Below are 22,538 nucleotides of genomic sequence, written 5' to 3'. Positions count from 1 at the left end.
CTAAAACCTTGAAGCCACTACACATGCTTATCTCTTCATAAATGCAGTGTGGAGCAGTGTACGCAGTAGAGAGCAGTGAGAGCGGAGGGGAGCAGTGAGGGGGGGGGCAGTGAGTATAGCATTGAGCACAGCGCGGGAGCAGTGAGAGCAGCAGGGAGCAGTGAGAGCAGCAGGGAGCAGCTTGTGCAGTGAGGAGAAGCAGGCTAGAGTCTTTACACTAGCCTCTTCTCAGAAGGAAGGAAATCTTCTGCAAGCAGAACTCATTTAAACAAATCCAACATGAGATACTTGATGTCTAGATATACCAGGAATATAACTTACATAAATTATTATTTATAGGGATGGGGATGCAGCTTAGTAGAGTACTTGCTAGAATGCACAAAGCTTCAGGTTCTACACATTTGTAATCTCTACACTCAGGAGATGGAGGCAGAAATACCACAGTTCAGTCATCTTTGGCTACACAGTGAGTCTAAGACCAGCCTGAGATACACTTGTTCTTTTTCGAATGTATCTGGCACGAATCTCAGTGGGTAAAGGTGCTTGCTGCCAAGTTGAGGATTTTAGTTCAATCCCTAAATCTCACATGGCAGCATGTCCTTAACAAGTGTGTTGTGTCACGTGCCATGCTCACACATATAACAATTAAGTGTTTAAAAAGTCCACAAATACTGTAGTAATTCAATCACATCTTTTTCCTAGAACGTTTTATTGACATTTCAGGTGTCACTTTGAATAACCTAGACAGCAGAGCTATCATTAAAACTGTCTGGAGGCTGGAGATGTGGCTCAGTGGAAAAGCACTTGCCCAGCACGGTGAAGGCCCAGCAGCTAGGACTCTAGAACTGGTAAGGATGTGGGGAGGGGGAGGAAGATGGAGGAAGGAACTCAGTCAGAGACAGAGAGAGTGAGTAAGACTTCAAAACCTACTGGAAAGGCCTCCATCCTGTGAGGGTGGTCTGAAGTACAGTGAACACGTGTGACAAAGCGTGCAGTCACTCTCAGTCATGCTACTGCTATTTCAGAAGTGCTTCAGTTCCATCAGTTACCTTCTCTAAGGGGACCAGTGTGTGGGAAGAAAGAACTCTGTATAAATGACAACTCGGAAAGAGAAAGAGACTGGGGTAAATGCTAAATCTGAGTAACAATTACTGACAAATGAAAACAAAGCCTTTTAAGGCTTAATAGTGGAAGGAGATGGGAGAACACAGAGTGACTGGCCCCAAAGGCTCCTCCACAGGAGCGGATGAATACAACATGCACACTAAGTAGGACCGGCTCAATGAAACAGACCTCTCTGTGAATACGTCTTAGCAAGACAAACTGGACTCGCCCTTCTCTCAGACAGATTGCGCGCACACACACACACACACACACACACACACACACACACACACACTGCAGCTTCTTACTGGCACATACATAAACCTCCAACCTGGTCGGCACTGAGCTCTGCCTCTTTACAGAAAGCATACTGTAGCCTCGCTTCTCTCTCAATAAAATCCTTATTCAAACTTTGAGACCATCACACTTAACACCTTGAGCATGAATAATATTATGGAAGTTGCCTACAAAACACTTCATATAATATAGACTAGCTTTTATTTTAAAATCTTGATTAAGTGAAGAGCAAATTATCTAGAGTAATAAATGCCATTGTATTAGCTTAAGAAATACTTGTAGGACTCAGGAGTAAGTTCAAATTGCTAGCACGTAGAGGTGCTGGAATTAATTCCCAGCACAAGACGAAAAGGGAGAGGAAACAGTGAGGACTGTTGGAAGCTGGCATTATGGAGAGCTTCAGCTATATTTTCTGCAACGTGCATATATGTTTTTGAGTTCTTTAAACTTATTTTTGGGCAAACATTTATTCAAAATTATTATTTATATGGGTCATATTGCTGTGGGTACTCAGAATACAAATAGAAAGCAGAGAAAAGATCAATGCCCTCCTGGGGTTTACGTGGTAAGAAGAGAGAAACATCTAGCGAAAAGACTGGCATTCTACGCACCCAATAACCACTTGTATGCGCTTTGCGTATATCCTTCCAGAGTTTTTACATGTAAAGACAAATGAATCTTATTTCTCCCCTTACACACACACACACACAGAGAGAGAGAGAGAGAGAGAGAGAGATCCATGCCTTGGGCTTCTGTCTGTGGAGGTCTGAGGCTGACACACTGAGTCTTCTGGTTCATTCTCATTCACTGAGACGGGGTCATCCAGCTGAACCTGGAGTTTGGTGTTTTAGCAAGCCCACCTGGCCATTTTGCTCTGGGAATCTCTGTTTCTATCTTCTGAGTGCTGGAATTACAGTGAGCGGCCAGTCTAGTAGGCATTTACATGGATGTTGAGGGTCCTCAAGCTTGCTTGGCCAGCACCTCACCCACTGAGCCATCTCCCCAGCCACCCACACCTTGCCTTTTCCCATAATGTGCTCAAGGCCCCACCACCTTTACAGCAGCACTCTGCTTTTCTGTTCTCTGCCTTGAATCAAATGTGTCTACACTGAGGTACCTGGAAAGAATGATACAAATATTCCCACAGATAAATGTAAACATTGTCAAAAGGCAGAGGAACTGGAATTCAGCCTAAAATGACAGCAAAGTGGCACATCAGCACACTGTTTCCAGGCAAGCAGTTACACAGCCAGGTCCTGGGCGCTTACAGGCAGCTACGGCTCTGACATGAATTTAGTTAATTAGATATTACATTTTTACTTCTGAGACAGTAACTGAGTATAATTAGTTCTCTCAAGCCTAACACACAGTCCAGTTCATTTGCGTTTTGATAAATAAAGCTTGCCTGAAGGTCAAAGAGTAAAACAGCCATCCTGGTCAGCCTTACAGACAAAACAGTGGTGACACACACCTTTAAGCCCAGTAGTCACACTAGTTTGCCATAGAAACTGGGTGGTAGTGGTGCATGCCCTTAATCCCAGCCCTAGAAAGAAATACAAGAGGGGAGAAGACCTCTCTCAGGCTCAGTCTCATTCTGAATTAGTGGAGGCAGGATCACCATTTTGGATTGAGGTAGAATTAAGAGCTAGCGGCTGGCTGTTTTGCTTTTTTGACCTTCAGGCTGAACCCCAATACCTGTCTCTGGGTTTTTATTAATTGTGCTACAGAGTGCGCTCCAGCATCAGATGAAATGCTTACTGGAAAAAGTGAACATCCCAAAGCTACCTTCCTTGGCAGCTGCAGTGCAACAGCACCACCTAGGGGAGCGTCGCTGCAGCACCGCCTAGGGGAGCGTCGCCAGGTTGAGTGGAACCCTGGCAGAGTATCTAATCAGCAAGTGGTACCCTGACAGAGCAAGCATCTAATCAGAACAACTCTGAATTTCTCTGATACCTCATTACTGCCTTGGTCCTAAATGAAGGCACCTTGGTATACAGTGGGCATTTCTGTCTCAACAGAAACTGACAAAGAAGACAAAGTTTATGCCAAAAATGAATCAAGGGAAGAAAAGTGCAAAGACACCATTTAAATTTGATTCAGCTGGATTTCTTTGTTTTTAAGTGTGGACAGAAATATAGATTTTTATTCAGGACTTTGTTCTGTTGTTCAGGACTTGAAGGATAAAGTCAATCATTATCCCAGATACTATGGGAAATAATTTATGAAACCAAGTTTAATAAGGTAGCCATGCTTCCCTGCAATTGTGAACCTCGTGGTTGTAAAACCTGCCTTTAACTGACAAAATGTGGCAGAAGCAATGGTCTCAGCGAGTAGTCTGGGATGCAGAAAACCGACAATTTCTACGGTTCCTGGGATAGTCCTGCTAAGAAATCTGGCTGCACTACTATGAGGTCACACTTCATGGGAAGGTCACCTAGAGAACTGAGATGTTCCAGTCAATACCTCAACAGGCCCTTGGCTGACAGCTAGCATTAAGAGCCAGCTATGAGAGCAACTCACTATGCACCCCACTCAAATACCCTCTGCCTGAAAACACCACCCGGCTAAGCAACTGACCCACACACTGGGATAGATCATTACAAATTCTTGTTTTAGGTCACCGCATCACCAGGTGGTTTAGTACACAGACAACTCAAACACATTTTTGGCTATACCAAGGGCAAGATGATCAGTAAACTTAAAAAATGTTTGCCATCTATGACTCTAAGAGCTCATGAGATCACACAGAGAATAAAAATGATTTATATATAGCCCCTTTCTAGTCCAACTCCCTGAAAACTATCTTCTCAATAAATATTTGTTAAATGGAAGAATGAATAATGCAAACACAGCTAAGTATTGACTATATTGACGGAAGGAAGTAAGGGCATAACTAGTTCAGAAATGACAGATATTGAGAAGTGTCTATGGAGGGTCTGTAACACACACACTCCGGCATTCTAGCTCCACGACCTTCTGGAAGGGCACTGGGGCAGAGGCATCTCACTCCACTACAGAACCCATTTAGGCTCTTACAAGATTTCTGAGGACTCCAAAGTACATTTTTATACCTGGATTCATGGATAGATTCTGAAATCGAGAGTAATCTAAAGTGTGCAGTAGTTCATTTAAATATAAGAACGCAAGCTTTACATACTGGCATAAATGATGTAGTTAATAAAATAACTTAATCATATAAAACTAATGCTTCACTGGTTTGCAGAGCAGAGCTCCTAAATGTTAACAGAGTTAACCATACAGCATGTTCCAAACTCCACATCTATCACCCCCATCACTGATATGACAAACTCAGGCTGTAGGTGTGTTTTCCAAAACTCTCATTTCTGCTGAAAGCTCTGACTCTGCTATTTGCAACCAACACCCACAGTTGTCTTGCTGGGAGCGATGAGCTCATTTAATTCATTTTCAAGAAATGCCAAGTCGAAATAAGCATAGACCGCTATGGGTTCTTTCATGTGAAAATTACATGCCTGTCAACAGGTGGCTAGTTGTCACATGTGTGCTTTCTCTGAAGATGATCACTTGGTGCGGTGGACAGATGTGTGCTGTGGGAACTTAACACACAAGACATGAAAACCACAAGCACTCAAGTCAACTTTCATTGCAACTCACCTTTTATACAGTCTTGTCAAGGATATTTTAAGTGCTTTCTTGCTGCAAGTGTGTGTGGAGGGAAGGCACAGTGGGCACGGTACAGTGTGAGTGGGCTATTATGAAGGCTTTAGCAGTTCTGTCCAAGATCGCTACAGTGAAAATGGCAAAGGCAGTCTGGTTCTAGACCCTCCAGGGCCGATAAACTACACTTGGAACAGCATTGTGTTGAAGTAATAAAGAAAACTACCAAGTCCCCGAAGTGAGCATTTCATTCATTCAAAAGAGAACCTGAGTCAGGTGGTTCAGATCCACAATCTCATCTACTGCATAGCAAGTTCAAGGACAACATGATACTCTGTCTCAAAAGAACACACACACACACACACTCACTCACTCACTCACTCACTCACTCACTCACTCACTCACTCACTCGTAAACACACAGTCTCTCACAGTACTTACCAATGTTGAGTCTGAAGAAACATTTCTAAGCTTGGGTTGGAACTCCACCATACACTAAGCTATTTGACTCCAAGTAAGTTTTACAGCATCTCCGGCCTCCTATTTCCTCATCTCTAAACAGACAGAAGCTCTTAAGAGAGCTAGAGTCACATCTAAGACACAGCTGTTCCAGCTGTGAAAGTACTGACGTGGACCCTAAACGGACCAACTCTGGCAGACATTCATCTTCAGCACCAAGGGGGGGGGGGTCAAAAACTGCTTTTTCCCCCTACTACTTGAGAGGTACCAGCTCATAAATGTGTGCTCATAAACACTTAATATCTTTATATAATGTGATGGAGGAAGGTCATTGGTTCAATAATAAAGAAACTGCTTGGCCCTGATAGGTTAGAACATAGGTGGGTGGAGTAAACAGAACAGAATGCTGGGAGGAAGAGGAAGTGAGCTCAGATGCCAAGCTCCCCTCTCCCGGGCAGACACGATGAAGCAAGCCGCCAGGTCAGACATGCTGACTCTTTCCCGGTAAGACCAGTGCTACATTAGAGATGGGTTGATCGGGATATCAGAATTAGCCAGTAAGGGCTAGAGCTAATGGGCCAAGCAGTGTTTAAAAGAATACAGTTTGTGTGTTGTTATTTTGGGATATAAGCTAGCCAGGTAGCCAGGAGCTGGGGCGGCAGGAACACAGTCTGCAGCTCCTACTACAATAATGTCATTTTGATAAATCAAATAGTTGGGAATTGTTCAAACAGCCCATGGTAGGGAGGAAAGTGTGGTACTATCAATGAAATAAGGTTGAGTGGAAACATTTTTGGTGGTACAAGACTGTGGGTAGCCCACAGATGCAGGTTCAAATCCCAGCATGGCTACTTTCCTTAGACAAGCCACTGTTCAGATTGAAACGTTTCTTGTCTGTAAAGTGGAAACTGTAGGCATAACTGCGTAACTCAACAATACCTTTGATATTTTACTACCCATTATTCCTGACAACAGCAGCAAGAGGTAGAGTGATGTCACTTCCTTGGATGCCCTACTGCCACAGAGCAACATGACAACAGCTGGCAGGTGTCGGTTGTGCAAAACAAGGCAGCCTAATGCTACAGTGCCTCCTTCTGGCGATAGTCAGGGGTTTTAAACATGTCCAAGTAACAAGTCAGAGTAGCTGTTTTACCAGTCCTTCACAGATCTACTTGAGTCATTATGGGCAGGACAATGGCAGTACTCTCTAACAAGGCAGACTTTCCTACGTCTAATGATTGCTGGTGACTGCTATCCAGGAGACCTTACGCTAGGCACTTTACGTACGTTAAACCACTCTCTCTTTACAGCAGCCCCAGAAGGATTTTGCCATTTTGTGAATGATGAAACTGAGAAATGTGAAACAAATGGTACAAGCTCAGAACAGGCCCAAGAGTCAGCGGGGGACACAGCCAGGCCTTCAGAGTTACCTGTCCCCAGCTGCCCTCTCAGCTCTTCTAAGGAAGCAGTCACTCCTTGTCTGTTCCATCCTTCTGGAGCCTCTTGATCAGTACGTACATGCACCAGCTAGATAATTGATGTGGGAGTGATTTCTTATTAATAAAGAAACTGCCTAGGCCCATTTGATAGGCCAACCCTTAGGTAGGCGGAGAAAACAGAACAGGATGCTGGCAGAAAGAAGCTGAGTCAGGAGTCGCCATGATTCTCCCGCTCCAGACAGATGCAGGTTAAGATCCTCCCTGGTAAACCAGCTCATGGGCTACACAGATTATTAGAAATGGGTTAGATTAATATGTAAGAGCTAGCCAATAAGAGGCTACAGATAACGGGCCAGGCAGTGTTTGAAAGAATACAGTTTCCATGTAATTATTTCGGGGCATAAGCTAGCCATGCAGGCGGCCGGGTGCCAGGGACACAGCCCTGCCGCTCTTATCACTACAGATAATCATTTTAATTCCCTTTACCCTTCTGTTTTTTCCCACTTCAGTCAACATGTTTGTCTTGGACAAGGAATTTCTGGTAAAGGCTATGAGATATGTACAATATAGTGAGAAAAATGCTTATTAAAGAACTTGAGGGGCTGGAGAGATGGCTCAGTGGTTAAGAGCATTGCCTGTTCTTCCAAAGGTCCTGAGTTCAATTCCCAGCAACCACATGGTGGCTCACAACCATCTGTAAAGAAGTCTGGTGCCCTCTTCTGGCCTGCAGACATGCACACAGAGAGAATATTGTATGCATAATAAATAAATAAATATTTTTAAAAAAAGAACTTGATTTGTTTTACATCAGATAACATATTAATGGGGGAGGGAACGAGGATGAGGGAAGGGAGGAGAGAGAAGATGAATGAGAATGAGCAGGAGATGAGCTCGTTCTTTCTTCTGTTGTGGCATAATACTGGTTCGTGAGCTGAACAAACTGAGTTCTCCATCTGCTTCTGCAGTAATGTTCACTTGGATTAATCAGAGCTAACTCGACGTTTCCATACTGCCATATGGCAAGTGTGAAAAGTTGTCAGAGATGATTTTTAAAGGTCTTTCCAAATCTATAATTTTATGATGCAATAAGATTTTTTTTTTAATCAAAAACAGCATTTTACCCAAAATACCCTGGATCTGTCAGGCGCACTCAGGGTAAGGCTTCCAAGACTGAACACCAACAGTGAGCTAGAAATTCATTAGCGCACGTGGAAATCAGAGACTGATGAGGTCACCCACACTTCCTTTTTTCTATTTTTTTTTTGAAGATTTATTTATTTACTAAGTATACAGTGTTCTGTCTGCATGTTTGCCTGCATGCCAGAAGAAGGCATCAGATCTCATTATAGATAACTGTGAGACACCATGTGGGTGCTGGGAATTGAACTCAGGACCTCTGGAAGAGCTGTCAGTGCTCCCAACCCCTGAGCCCTCTCTCCAGCCCCCAGTTTCTAAGACTTAACTCCAATGGATAAGCAGGTGTGAGAGAAACCCCGAGCACTCATCAACCAAACTCTCACTCTCAACTGCGGTGACAGCCAGAGGATCACCACTTACTTCCTTGGGTGGTTCTCCATGCCAGAGGACACCATGACAAGCTGCCCACAAGGTAGTGACAGGCTATCCCACTGGCGTCAGAAATACAGAGTTAAGCAAAGATTTCTGGGAGATAAAGCCTAAATGCAGAGATGCAGTCTTCTGTTCTGAGCTGTCTTGCCATGGATGCTTGTAGAAAAAATAAACTTGGAATACAGAGGCTCTTGCAGCATCAGTGCAGTTTGCGGTCATACAAAGCCAGGATGCCTGCCTCCAAAGTCACCTTGAGCAGTTCTGCTCGAAACCTACTGTAAAAATGATGGAGAAATCTAGCTGAGCACAAGCAGGTGGGCAGGCAAGCATCATCTCTCCTTGTTCCTGACTGAGAATGTCATGTGACTAGCTATTTTAATTCCCTGCTGCCTTGAGTTCCCTATGACACCTACACCCGGGAACTGTGAGCTAAATAAACCCCACCATCCCAGTGGCTTTCTGTCGGGGTCTTGTCACAGTGACAGAAGTGAAACCAGGACAGTCATTTTCCACAGAGTTCCCACACTCAGGGTCCGTTCCTGGAATTCCTGCCTTCTGCCATGTTGCTCCAGGATATGGGGAGCAAGACAAGAGTGTCAGGACACTCTGACCCTAGTAATTTTGTAAATAATTATTTATAATAAATAATATGAAAAGAGCCCATCAGATTGCCCTTTGTCCCAGACCCAGAAGTCTCAAGACTCGTAAAAGAAGTCACAAAACTACAGTAGGTCAACTTTTAGGTTAATAAGTAGGGTAAAAATAAAATCCCAGATCCCTGCAGGAGGAGACAGGACTGGGCACTGAAAATCCACGGTGAAGAGGATAAAGTACAGACATGCCTTCACATATTCCCAGTCACGCTAAGATGTGATGTAAGTCTATAAAGCTCCAAGTGAGTTACTTTAATGGTTCATTTCTCGTGTGGAAATGCCATCCACAAAGGCCTCTACTTACAAGAAATCAAATTCAGAAAGATGTATGGTGTGCTGCCTTAGAGGCAAACATCCTGGCAATGCCAGCTTCTAACCTGGAACTTAAATCAATTGTCAAGTTTTTGCAAGTCCCATCAAATCTGCCAAGACACTGCTGTATGACACAACACTGCTCTACACAGTCACACGGCTCAGTTAAAAGTTCAGACATTCCCAACGGGGAACTGCAAATGCTCCCAATGTAATTTCTTAAGAAAAGACTAAACTGAAAACATGAACCATGCCAGATTTCCCTGAAAAACTCCGCTGCCTTCAAAGTACCACGGCCACAGGAAGTACAGGAAGCCAGGTTTCTACGACAAACATTTCTCCTTCCTTCCTTGGCTAATGCTTGCCCAAGATCAAACAAAGATCAGCAAAGATCACAGCAAGGGAAAACTGGAGTCTTGTTTGTGCCCAGACATTCTATTGAAAAGAGAAACCACACACATTGTTTGAATCTGGTAAATACTGCATTTCTACAACTGCCTGCACTCAAGAGTCCCTCCCTCCCAGGAGAGCGCTAAGATCTACCCACTAAAACAACCCGGAACTGTCACAAACCTCTAACACAACCCAATGGCAGCTTCTCGCCCTTTATGGAAATCTAAGCTATTAGAAGATACCTTGGGCTCTCCGGAAGCTGAAGCAGGATGATCCTAAGTTCAAGTCACCAGCTAAAACAACAAGTTCAAGGATAGCCTGAAACACATAGTGAGATCCAATCTCAAAGTAACCAACAAGAAATGGGTCATCGGTGCCATCTCTTCCAGAAGGGGCCAGGTGCTCTTGTGCAGGTCCCTGGGAGTGACACCCTTTGATTCTGCCTCTGTGATTCTCTCTTGTGTGGAGGAGGCAGAATCATACCTTTGGCAACACTTTTCAGGCGTGTCCAACTGGTTCCCAGGGGCTATATGCAGCTGGCCCAACACCACACTGTTTGTTAGACATTTCTTGAGAGTGAACAAGTACATGACAATGTCACAACAGCAATGTCAAAGGGTTAGAAATGGATGGCAGAGGGGAGAAAATAACTATTCTCTCTAATCCTCAACACTTTTCTCCGAGCTGTCAATATCCATGGATTTAGAAGAAAAAGGACTCCTCCTGCACAGTGTCTGCAACTGCACGCTGCTGAGACTGGGCACTCTACGTACGGCACGCAGTCTGCTGCTGAGACGGGCACTCTACGTACGGCACGCAGTCTGCTGCTGAGACGGGCACTCTACGTACGGCATGCAGTCTGCTGCTGAGATGGGCACTCTACGGCACTGTCGTGCTCTGCTTCTAGGTTTCAGCAGCTGATTCTCTCACTTGCCAGTTTCAAGCACTTCAACTTACTCCCTTCTCACTTACTGCTCTATCACAGGGCTAGAAGACCAACGAAGGCAGATGGCCAACACCTCCCTTCCCTCAACTGCTGGAACAGAGAGGGAAATTATATACTTAGAAGCTCAATCAATCCCGTCTTAGGGTCTACAGGGCAACTAACAGCAAAATAGAACCTTGTTATCCACATCTTCCTTTTGTTATTGCCTGCTTTGTTTTAAACTCTGGGGCAGAGTCCAGCTCTACTCTACACACAAGTGTGTCCATTATCCAAGCAGAATCTGTTGTAAAATCCAGCATTACCTTCCCTGGCTCATTCCTCTTCCACGTTAAAGATAGTAAAAAAGGGTAACTATGGCTTCCTCCCTGTCTGCTTTTTCAGCATTCTTTCCCAGACCCCCCAAAAAAAGCCTGAAGGTCTCCAGGCATTGTGTTAAACTTGCACACCTCGAAGGCCCAAACAGCACAGACTCATGAGGTGGGATTTCCCTCTGTATGCTGTGATTACCATTGATAAATAAAGGAACTGCTTTGAGTTTATGGCAGGGAAGAACAGAACTAGGTGGGGAGAGCTAGGCTGTATGTTGGGAGAAAGGAGGCGGAGTCAAGGAGAAGCCATGTAGCCCCACTAAAGACAGATGGCTGAACTTTAGCTGGTAAGCCACTGCCACGTGGCGATACACAGATTAATGGAGAAGGGTTAAATTAATATGTAAGAGCTAGCCAATAAGAAGCTAGAGCTAATGGGCCAAGGAGTGTTTTAAATAATATGGTTTCTGTGTGATTATTTCGGTTCTGGGCAGCCGGGACAAACAAGCAGCTTCTTTATTACAGCCTCACAGACATGACTACCCCCTAATGAGATGAGATCAACCTCAACCAGAGGTACTCTTGCAGAAAACAGGTTGTTCCCTCAAGCAATAAAGACTTCTTCTGAGCCTCCTTGCAGAATACACAGCTGAGAAAAAGATCAACCAGATGACACTTAGGCAAAATCAATTAGTGCAGACTTTACCTGTTCCAATGTTTCCTTCATCAAAACATAAAGCTCGGGCTGGAGAGATGGCTCAGAGGTTAAGAGCATTGCCTGCTCTTCCAAAGGTCCTGAGTTCAATTCCCAGCAACCACATGGTGGCTCACAACCATCTGTAATGAGGTCTGGTGCCCTCTTCTGGCCAGCAGGCATACACACAGACAGAATATTGTATACATAATAAATAAATACATAAAGCTCGTGTTGGTACCTGAAGACAGGCTGAAATGCTTACTTTCTTCTCAGAGTGGTCATTCTGATTAGACATTTATCCCCCCTTTTTTCACTTTGGCTTGCTTTGGGGCTGGAAGAGTGCACAGACCTGGCAAGATGACAACCCCCAGAATCACATTTCTGTCCTACAATTCTGGTAACAACAGCCACTTCTGTCACAGCCATCTTACAGTTGGGAATGCTCTAGAGAGAAGCTAAACAACTTCTACAAGATTTCATAGCTAGTAAGTTTTGGAGCCGAGATCTCACGTCCTGGCACTTAGCTACACTGCACCGCACTGCCTGACACAAAGAATGAGAAAGATCTCGACTATGAACAAATAGGCTTTTCCATCTATGAATGCAAAGTGTTTGCATACGTGACTTCCCGGGGAAGATGGGGAAGACAGAAGAAAGAGCAATGCAGGCTAAGGTACTAAAGAAAAATGTCTGATAACCCAAAGGCGGAGAAGCCACGGAAAGGGACTGGTGGACACGAGGCAGAAAGGAAAGTTTTGGTTTTGTTTGTTTTTTTGAGACAGAGTCTCTCTACATAGCCCTGGCTGTCCTGAAATTTACTATGTAGACCAGGCTGGCCTTGAATTCAACAGGTATCTGCCTCCTGAATAGGCACATCAAAATATACACTCCTATAAGTCATTCAAAAGAATTTATAAAGTTGATCAAGACACAGGCCATATGTGCTTGTGATTTCTCTAGGGTACAAAGAGTTTGGGGTGGGTATATCGTCACTAAATACCAACAGCCTAGGCACAACAAGAAACTGCTCCTAATCTTAATGCCCAGCTAAGAAGATTTGAAACAACTCATTAAAATCCCCTTATATCCACAAAATATGAGTCTTATACTTGTTGAGGATTGCATAAAATACAGCTGACATATATAAAATTGCAGGCTTTTCCTGAGAGAGAATTTAGAATATATCCATGAAGCCTTTCACTGAAAGGAGTTACGAAGCACAGGTAAATCCCGAGCAGCTTGGCTCCACCACCTTGGTCTTTGCACTGCTTCGGTTATGCATTCCTTGTCATGCTTTGCAGTCCAACCCTAGACACAGACACTTGGTAGAAAATGAGCTCTCTCAAGATGTACACACTGGTCTCCATTTCCAATTCAAGACAAGGATTTTCTCAGAGGATAAATCTTGGTTTCCAGACCCAGACTTCAATGTGCATACAAAGCTTTTGAAGATATTGTGAAAGAAAGCTCCATAATGAGCTCCCTCCTGGATGACAAGGACACTTTGTCCAGAGCAGTTACTCAAACACAGTGCTCAGACAAGAAGTACCTGCAGCAAGCACCTGGAACTGGCTAGAATTTGCCTGTTCCAATGTCATCAATAGCATACACCATTGCTGCTGGCTGAATGAATGACTATAAAACCACAGTTCCTTTTCAATAATTCCTATGCACAACTCATTCATCATTGTTATTAAAAAGCAGACCTCCCTTTCTCTCTTCCTTCCATTGTCTGGAACTACGAGACTAACACTCAAGGCCCTCCATAAATCACCAGTCCATCCTGCTTCTTCCTTTAACTCTTGCATAGGTCTGCAGCATGCCAACCGAAGCAGACTGTGTGGACTTATTTGACGTTTCTTTTTTAATTTTATTTTATTTTATTTACTGCTATTATCCATCGCACATGGTGCTGGGCTAAATGAAGACATTTTCACACGGGCGTATATAGTCCACTGAACTATATCCTTTCCTTCTCTGTCTCCCAGGATTGGTGATTTTTACACAGACCCCTTCTGATCGCGGCCTCTTGTTTCAGTGACTGTCTCTAGTGTTCTCCTGAGCTGCAAGCATCTAATACTACTCCTCTCTAGTCGCCTTGCTTCAACTCTCAGTACGATGTCTTCTCACCATTCTTAGACACAACCAACTTCCCTACTAGAAGAATTCTAGTTCATTATAATATTTACAACATCCAGATCTATGCAAGTTCTTTATACCTTACCTATATAAGAACAGAGTCTTATATCTGCTACTGGTTACAAGTTATTTGAAGGCAAGAGTTTTATTACTAGTTCTGATATATCTTACATTACTTAATATAATTCCTTACCCAAATAATGCTAAAATAAAAATCCACTGACATGAAGTAAGAACCCTTCATCATTGACGAATCCAAATAATTCCACATAACAGATCCAAACTATGATTCTTGTCCTGGTTTATTTTCTATTTTTGAAATCATAAAAAAAATGAACATACTGCTTTGTAAATTTTTTTCTAACTATTACACCTAGAAAATTTTGTTTAACAATATCTAACACAGATTTCCAGAGCTTAAGTTGTGAACTAATTCATTTGGAAATTTCATATGGAACAGTCCTTAGAAAATATTCCTTATGAGAAACCTAATCTGAAATCATTGAAAAACTCCACATGTGCAGGCAGGAAAGGGCTGCAAAGCAGCATGAGCCGTGCTAAATTAAGCACAGGGAACTCAGGGCTCCTCAGAGCAGCTGGAAGACTCCAGAGTATGAGGAGACTGCGTGTGTGTGTGTGTGTGTGTGTGTGTGTGTGTGTGTGTAAGAAATAAAGTTCACGTTAGTACGAAGTCAGGAACTGGCCAACCTCTTACTACTGCTTCCCACTCTACTGCAACAAACTGTCCAGAGACCAGACATGAACTCATTTGTGAATCAATATAAAACAGTCTCTGCTAAATTCTGAAGAATTCAGTTCCCTATTTAAAGAACTGAAATTAGTTCTGAATAATTACCAAAAAATCATAGCCAATCCTGCTAACAAGGCTATTGCCAGATAGGTGGGCTGAAGAGGAAAACCTACTATGACTATTCTCCTAAATGGACACTGCATTAAAATGACTCTTAGTGACCATAGATCAAGACACTGCTAAATTCTCATCAGATATGCTTCTTCTTGCAGTAGATGGCAATTAACACAGAGACCACAGTCGGTCAATGCACAGAGAATAAGAAGCCTTGGAGCGATCAGCCCTAAACAAGATAGCTATATCACACTCACCTCCAAAGCTCAGGGATTCATGCAGAAGAGGGAGCAGAGGGATTCTAAGAGTCAGAGGTTGGTGGGTGACTTCAGGGAAACACTTTGTTCTGGCTACAATAAGGCAGATGCACATATGAACTCTCAGGGACTGTGACAGCGCACACGAGGAAGAGGGGAAGGTGGTCACAAAGTCCCAGGCCCTAGCTGAGGAGCATTGTGATACGTGGTATATGGATCACACCATACTCTGGGCAGGCTCCAGGCCTGGGAGTAATTGGCCAATACACGTGGACTCCAGGAGGATTTTAAAAAGAGAGGGGAGAGACCATGGAGTTGGATGATCAGGGAGGTGGAGGACAATCTGGAAAGAGCTGGGGGGTTGAGAAAGATGAACAAAATGCATTGTATGAAAAAAACAAAACCCAAACCAAAACAACTTCCCTGATAAATGGTTTACTTGAAAATTTGCATTGAGCAGCCTACTGGAAAAGAAAAAGATAACCCACATATATTAGAACTCCCTGCAAATGATATTTATGATCTGATAATAACTTTCCTAACTTTAAAGATCATACACTCTTGGAAAAGGAGGAGGGGTGACAATGGGGGTTCCTGGTAATGATTGTTATGGCAGGCCAAACTGTGCGTCCTCAGAAAATGTTAATATGTAACTGTACTTGGCAAAAGGGAACACACAGTTATAGTTCTATAAGGCTATTAAGATGGTGAGGAGATTGTGGGTTTGTTAGGCAGGGCCACGGTGCCATCTAAGTGGGAGAACCACAAAAAGGAGTCTGGAATGATGAGAGGACTCAGCCACCCACTCCTGATGGTGACAGAGGCCATGCGTCAAAGAACAAGGTGCTTCTAACAGCTGGAAAACAGGCTCTCCCACGGAGCAGCTAGAAAATAATGCAGATCTGTTGACCGTACAAACCTGCACTATAACAAATTTATATAAGTAATATCAGCAATCACTAAGGCAATAACAGGAGATCATGACAAAGTTAAACAGCTATGAGAGAATACTGTGGTGGGGGGTACGGCAGTGATACAGCCCTTGCATAAAACCCTACCAAAAATAAAAACGACAGTTCTCAACGACAAATACAGATAACTGTCAAAGTGTAGTTTGATGCTTTAGAAAATACTTAGCACAGTGGTTACAGCTTTGTTTGCATGGTTAACAAAGTGTGCCTCCAGAAAGCTGATACACAACCTAAGAGGAGACCTAACACTCCAGTTCATAAAAGGACCTAACATACATGCCCATAAATGCTGATCAACAAACAAAACAGAACAAGGTATCCTCAACCATAGGAAAGTAATGGGAAACTGAGGAATACCTGCCATTTGTGCACATGTTTTAAAAGGTCTCTGTGTGGTACCCTTATCAAAAGACCAGCCAAAAGGAAAACTCAGCGTTTCCTTTAAAGTTCTTTTTTACCTGATGATCCTCTGGGCGGCGTACTGATGGAGAGAACGGAACTGTGCTGACATGTTTGCTAAAGCTGCCAAGCAGTTTGTGTGCAGGTACTTGTCCTGTGGGAAAAGAACAACTTTAGAACATACATCATATCTTCTACATGCTTCAAGGAAGGTTAACTAAAAGTAACCGTACGCCCAGCTGTCCCTAATGCTAGAAAAGTGCCCTGGATCTGTATTCTCTAGTCCCCAAATCTATACAGCACCGAGAAGTCGGAGTGTTTCCACAATTCACTTGGAAGCAATGGACATGAAATACGATGACACAGATGACGGATCACCCTGTGATGGCTCTGGAGTGTGCTGCTCTAGACCCTCCCAGTCATGCACAGCAGATAAAAATAATTGGGATGTACATCTGCACCAGCCCCATGGAGCAAAATACAAGAAAACATTAAGTAAACAACCCCTTAGCTGTGTGTTCTGTACACAGCTTTCCTTGGTAACATATTTCTACTGACTAAGACTGAAATTTTACAGAATCCAGCAGAATTAATTTTTTCCAACTTTTCAAGGCATTTGAACTAGCACTTTGGGGGATTGCTTTTCTTTGTTTTGAAGACAGGAGCTCATGTAGTTCAGGCTGGTCTCAAATTTGTTATGTATGCTGGCCATGGTGGCACACATCTTTGATTCCAGCATTAGAGAAGCAGAGGCAGGTGAATCTCTGTAAGTCAAGGCCAGTCTAGTCTACATAGCCAGTTACAGGTCAGTCAGAGCTACATAATACAATCCTGTCTCAACGAAACAAAATTGCTATATAGCTGAGGATGACCTTGAAGTGACTGGCAGGACTTCCGTGTTCAGCTTATGGAGTGCAGTGGCTAGAGCCCAGGGCTCTAGGAGTGCCAGCTAGTACTGCCAAACGAGCAACAACCCCAGCTCCTTGCACTTTTCCTCCTTATGTGAATCTGTATTTTCTCACAGTCATCTAGTCATATATTTTGCTGCAGCTTAAAAGTGCCAACCAGTGCTATCAGTCCACCAAGGGCGGGCACACAGCAGCCTGGATCTCAGTGTGCCTCCCTGCTTCTCTCCGTTTCATACAAAGGTGCTGCAGTCAACAATGAGTCGATATTGAGAAACAGACATTGCAGTATAATCGTGTAATATGGTAAGTGTGTGTGCTGGTCTGAATTGTTCTAGCATGGTCTGTGATAGTAAATTTAAATTTTCTAGCACATTCCATAACCACATTTCACGGGATTAAAATGCTTTACAACATGGTCAGCAGTACATAAAGGTGGAGAAAACAGCTGTGGGATACTTACTCTAGTCCTGGTCATATTGTACTGTATCGTTCTTATTACCACCAGAATTAGGAGACTCCCCAGGGAAATTTCAGTTAAGACTCGTTCTGAATACCAAGTAATGTTTTTTAATATCTGTAATGAGGAAGAAAAATCTGAGTAAAAATGACTCCCTTAGGAAAAAGATGTGTCTCCCATTTCCTGGTAGTTAGTTACTCTAAAGGAAAGTAAAGTAGTAAAAAGATGAGCGGAGACCTTCAGTTCAGCTAAGCAGAGGTGCTAATAGGTTTACTCCTCTTTTCTTAAACAGACGAGGGAAAGAAAACCAGGTGTGCAAATCAAGAGGTTATCTACTAATAGAATTAGTAGACGAATTATAGTAGATATAGTAGATGTGTATATCTGCTAATATAACTAATAGACAAAGAGGAGATGTATATATCTACTGATACCATTAGTAGACAAAAAGGAGATGTGTATATCTGCTAATATAATTAAAAGACAAAGAGAAGATGTGTATATCTGCTAATATAATTAATAGAAAAAGAGGACATGTATATATCTACTGATAGAATTAATAGACAAAGAGGAGATAGGTATATCTACAGATATCATTAGCGGACAAAGAACAGATGTATATGAAAGAGACAGAGCACACAGATAAAAACAACAGGAAAAGTAAACAGAACTTAGCAATGAGAAGCAAAAGTAAGACAGAGTGGGTGCTGAGAGGCAGAACTTTCCCTAGAGAATGTAAAGAACTTCCATGGATAATTAGGAGAGCCCAGGGACACCATGGGCCCAGCATTCAAACTCCTGGGGCTGTTCCGAGCTGCCAGCCAGTAGTACCAAGTCAATAAAGAGCATCTTAGAAAAAGTACACAAATTCCTTAAGAGACAGCTAACAAAACTCAGATTAACCAAACTTAAAAGAATACACACAACCAATTAATACACCAAGACCAATCATGGTTCATCTCAAGAATGTGAAGATTCATCAGTGTAATTCACTATATTAACAGATTAGAATACCAAAAAAGCTTAAGATCAAAAATATATAAAGAATTCTTACAACCCACCAATAATATAAATAAGTCAGCTTTTAAAGGTGTGATATATAGATATTTATACATCTCATAAATATATTAACAATATACATTGGAGAAAAGATGGCCTCTTCAACAAACTGGATACCCACACCTAAAATAAAAGTAGATCCCAATTTTTCACCCAGTACTCCAAAATAGATCAGACGTAAAATTCTGAAGCTGACAGAAGAAAAATGCCTCAAGATAGGTGAGGGCTCCCTGCACAGGATTCCAGCTGCTCAGGAAATAATCTCAACTGAGAAATATAATCTCACGAAACTAAAAACTTGAGCACATAAAAGTAAACAGTCTAGTGAAGAGACAACCTTCAGGATGAGAGAAAATCTGCTATCTACACATCTCACAGGAGACTGAGGTCCAGAATACAGGAGAAACTCAAACACTAAAGAACAAGAAATCAAACAACCCACTTAATAAATGAGTAGATAACTTTAAGAAAAGTTGAAATATTCATAAAAAAATCATAGAAATTCAAATTAAAACAAGCAAAAGATTATGCCTCCTCCCTGTCGGAATGGCAGAAATTTAGAAACAGTAACAAATGCTGACTGTGTGGCAAAGGGAACAGGCAGACGAGACGGCTCACTAGGTAATGGCTCAGTGTTTGCCACTTAGTCTGACGCCCCCAGACACACACTTTTTTTTTTTTTTTTAAGAGAAATCCCAAACACTTCTGGTAGAAATGTAAACTAAATCTAGCTACTATGGAAACCAAAATGATAGTTTCCCAAAAAACTAAAACTTTTGGTCATATACCATTTTTGGCTATTTACCAAGGACTCCAAGCCAACACGTCACAAAGACACTTGCCCTTCATGCTCACAGCAGCACTGGTCACAGCTGCTAAATTATGGAGCTGACCTAAGTGTCTACCAATAACGAGGGTGAAGAAAATGTAGTGTGCACACACAACGGCATTTCTTTTCAGCCTTAAGAACAAAGTTAGCTGGGTGCGCTACTACACACCTGTGACTCCCCAGCATCAGGGATGCAGAGGCAGAAAGACCAGGAATTCAAGCCTTACCAACATAGATATTTCAAAGTCAATTTGGGTTACAGGAGACCCTGTCCCAAAAAAACAACAATAAAAAGGACAAAATGACATCATTTTCAGGAAAATGGACACAACGGAAGACAATCACATTAAGTATATTAAGTCAGTCTCAGATAAATAGCCTACGCTTTCTCTTGTTTCTGGATGCTAGATTTCAAATACATATGACACTAAAGTAGATGTGGAAATTGTCCTGGGGGAACGAAGAAATAATCAAATGCTCAAAAACATTGTATTTTCATATGGAAGTACCCTCAAGGAACCCAGTATAATGTACAACAAACATACACTAATGAAAACAGAGGCTACAAGTTGTTCAGAAGAGAATGAGGGGACAAGACACAGCATTAGTTCGTGAAACTAAGAAAACACCACCTCTAGTCCACGTGCTCCCAGAACTCTGCCAGAAGGCAAACAGATGAAACACCATGGCCAAGTACGCTCTATGGAGGAGCACTTCTGCCTGTACCACTCATCAACCACGGGAACTTACCACTTCATGGATGGACCTATTGAAGCCGTCGTCTTCTGTAAGGATCAATAGTATTATAAGGGCCATATATACATGGTGTGAATTTCTTTCCTCAACATGATACAGAATCTCAAGAATTGGTAAAACCTAGGAAATAAAAAATTATAATATTTCAATATACTATGAGGGCTTAACACTGCTATTTTGTATGTTTTGCTCTAAGGTCATGTAGCTTTCATAATACAAAAGATAAACACTCACTTGGCCGCATGCACTCTCCACATGCACACCAAAGGTCCCAAGCAAGAGTCATCACTAACTCTGTAAAGGTCTTGCCAAAGGAAAGGCTAATGTCCAGAGACCCTTTGGGCTCACGGTTGAAATTTTAGATGTTAGATCAACCTCCTCTACTTAAAAAAGGAAGAAAAAGAAACTTGGACTGTTCAGAAGAGCTTGGCTGCTCATAAATGTAAAGCATTTTAATCTGCATGCTTCATACCGCTTGTTCTTTCATGCTATAATCCAAAAGTGCACTTCCCCTAAGGAACTCACTGAAGGGACTACTGCTGCCCATGGGTGTTTTCTCTGCGTGTGCCGAGACCTAGTCTTCAGAGTATAAGGGTTTCATTCGATGATTCTGTTCACATATGTGTAAGTTCATTTCTAATCATTTCTCTGACACTGTCTATTTGCTCATCCTATACGAACCAGGGCAGCCATCACTTGAAGTATATTGTGCCTTGTGTGAAACCATCACACACACTGTGTGGCTAGTTTTATGTCAACTTGGCATAAGCTAGAGTCCTTTTCAAGGAGCAAATGTCTATTGAGAAAATGCCCCCACCAGATTGGTCTGAGAGCAAGATTGTGGTGCTTTTTCATTTTCTTGGCTGATGGCCCAGCTCACTGGTGTTTTAAAAAAGATGGCTGAGAAAAACCATGGAAAGCAGGCCAGTGAGCAAAACCATTCTCTAAGTTCTTGGCCTGACTTCCCTGGAAAGTATGCTACAAGCGGTAAGATGAAATAAACCTACGCCACACCGCACTTTAGTAAAGGACCTGGGGACCCAACGTTTTCTTGTGGCCTTCAAGGGTAACACCACACACACACACACACACACACACACACACACACACACACACGGGGGGGGGGGGGCTAAGGGGGGTGGATTTAAAAAAAAACTTTTAAAAGTTAAAAGAGTTGGGTTTGGTGGTACATGCCTTTAATTCCAGCATGTGGGAAGCAGAGGCAGGAGGATCTCTGAATCTGAGGCCAGCCTCATCCACTAATTGGATTCCAGGACAGTCAGAGTTGCAGAGAATTTCTGTCTTGCACCACCCCATCCCCACACGTTAAAAATGATGGGTCCACCAGGACTATGCCAAAGTAACATTAATTCTTCCTTTCAATGTTTTTACTAAGATAGTAAATATACATATTGTATAATCCCTGCATTTAAAAGATACAATTAAATAGTTTATAGATTTACAAATGTGTAACTATCACCAGTTAATTTTAGAATATTTTCATTATTTCAAAGAGAAATCTTGGGCTTTTTGGCTATTAGTTCTCCAATCACTCTCTTCCTTTTCCCCTCTTACCCAGTATGAGCCATTTTTTAATCGCTGTGGCCAAAATAGAAAATATTCTGAAAGAATCAAATTACTGGACGGAAGGCTTATCTGGCTCATGGTTTCAGGAGCATTTCACTTGCTACAGTGAGGCTGACATGGTGGAGACCATAGCAGCGGGGCAAAAGGAGAAGACTCCTTACAAGGTACTGAGCAGGAAAGGGAGCTCTCAGACCTCAAGCAGGGGTGGACACAGCCTTCGAGAGCCCATGCCTTGAGTCTTACTTCTATCAGCTGGGATCCACCTACTACAGGAACCTGAAAATATCACCACACACTACCGAGTCTTTACATCATAATGTGGAGGATGCTTCTTCAGATCCAGGCTGTGCTGGCTAGTTTTAAGTCAACTTGACACAAGCTTAGAGTCTTCGGAGATGAGGGACTCTCAATTGAGAAAATGTCTACTCAAGATGCGGCTGTAGGCAAGCCGGTAGGGCATTTTCTTCATTAGTGGTTGATGGGGGAGAGCCTAGTCCAC

The 22,538-nt window shown here is 42.7% G+C and overlaps 1 protein-coding gene across 4 annotated transcripts in view; it reads right to left on the bottom strand.

The window, feature by feature from the left end:
- Window positions 1-22,538, bottom strand: part of Dym (dymeclin) — a 254,863-nt gene that overhangs the window by 144,958 nt on the left and 87,367 nt on the right. For all 4 annotated transcript variants that reach the window (XM_050151614.1, XM_050151615.1, XM_050151613.1 and 1 more), the window contains 3 exons: window positions 20,447-20,572; window positions 17,812-17,925; window positions 16,503-16,597 (listed from right to left, as the gene is read on the bottom strand). In XM_050151614.1, coding sequence (XP_050007571.1) covers window positions 16,503-16,597; window positions 17,812-17,925; window positions 20,447-20,572 — 335 coding nt within the window. The remainder of the gene's footprint in view (window positions 1-16,502; window positions 16,598-17,811; window positions 17,926-20,446; window positions 20,573-22,538) is intronic.

This window comes from Alexandromys fortis, unplaced genomic scaffold, assembly GCF_014885135.2.
Source record: "Alexandromys fortis isolate MF-2015 unplaced genomic scaffold, M_Fortis_MF-2015_v1.1 scaffold_71, whole genome shotgun sequence".
Taxonomy (NCBI): Eukaryota; Metazoa; Chordata; class Mammalia; order Rodentia; family Cricetidae; genus Alexandromys; species Alexandromys fortis.
The sequence above is the reverse complement of the archived record's forward strand: the minus strand, read 5'-3'. Positions and strand labels throughout refer to the sequence as shown.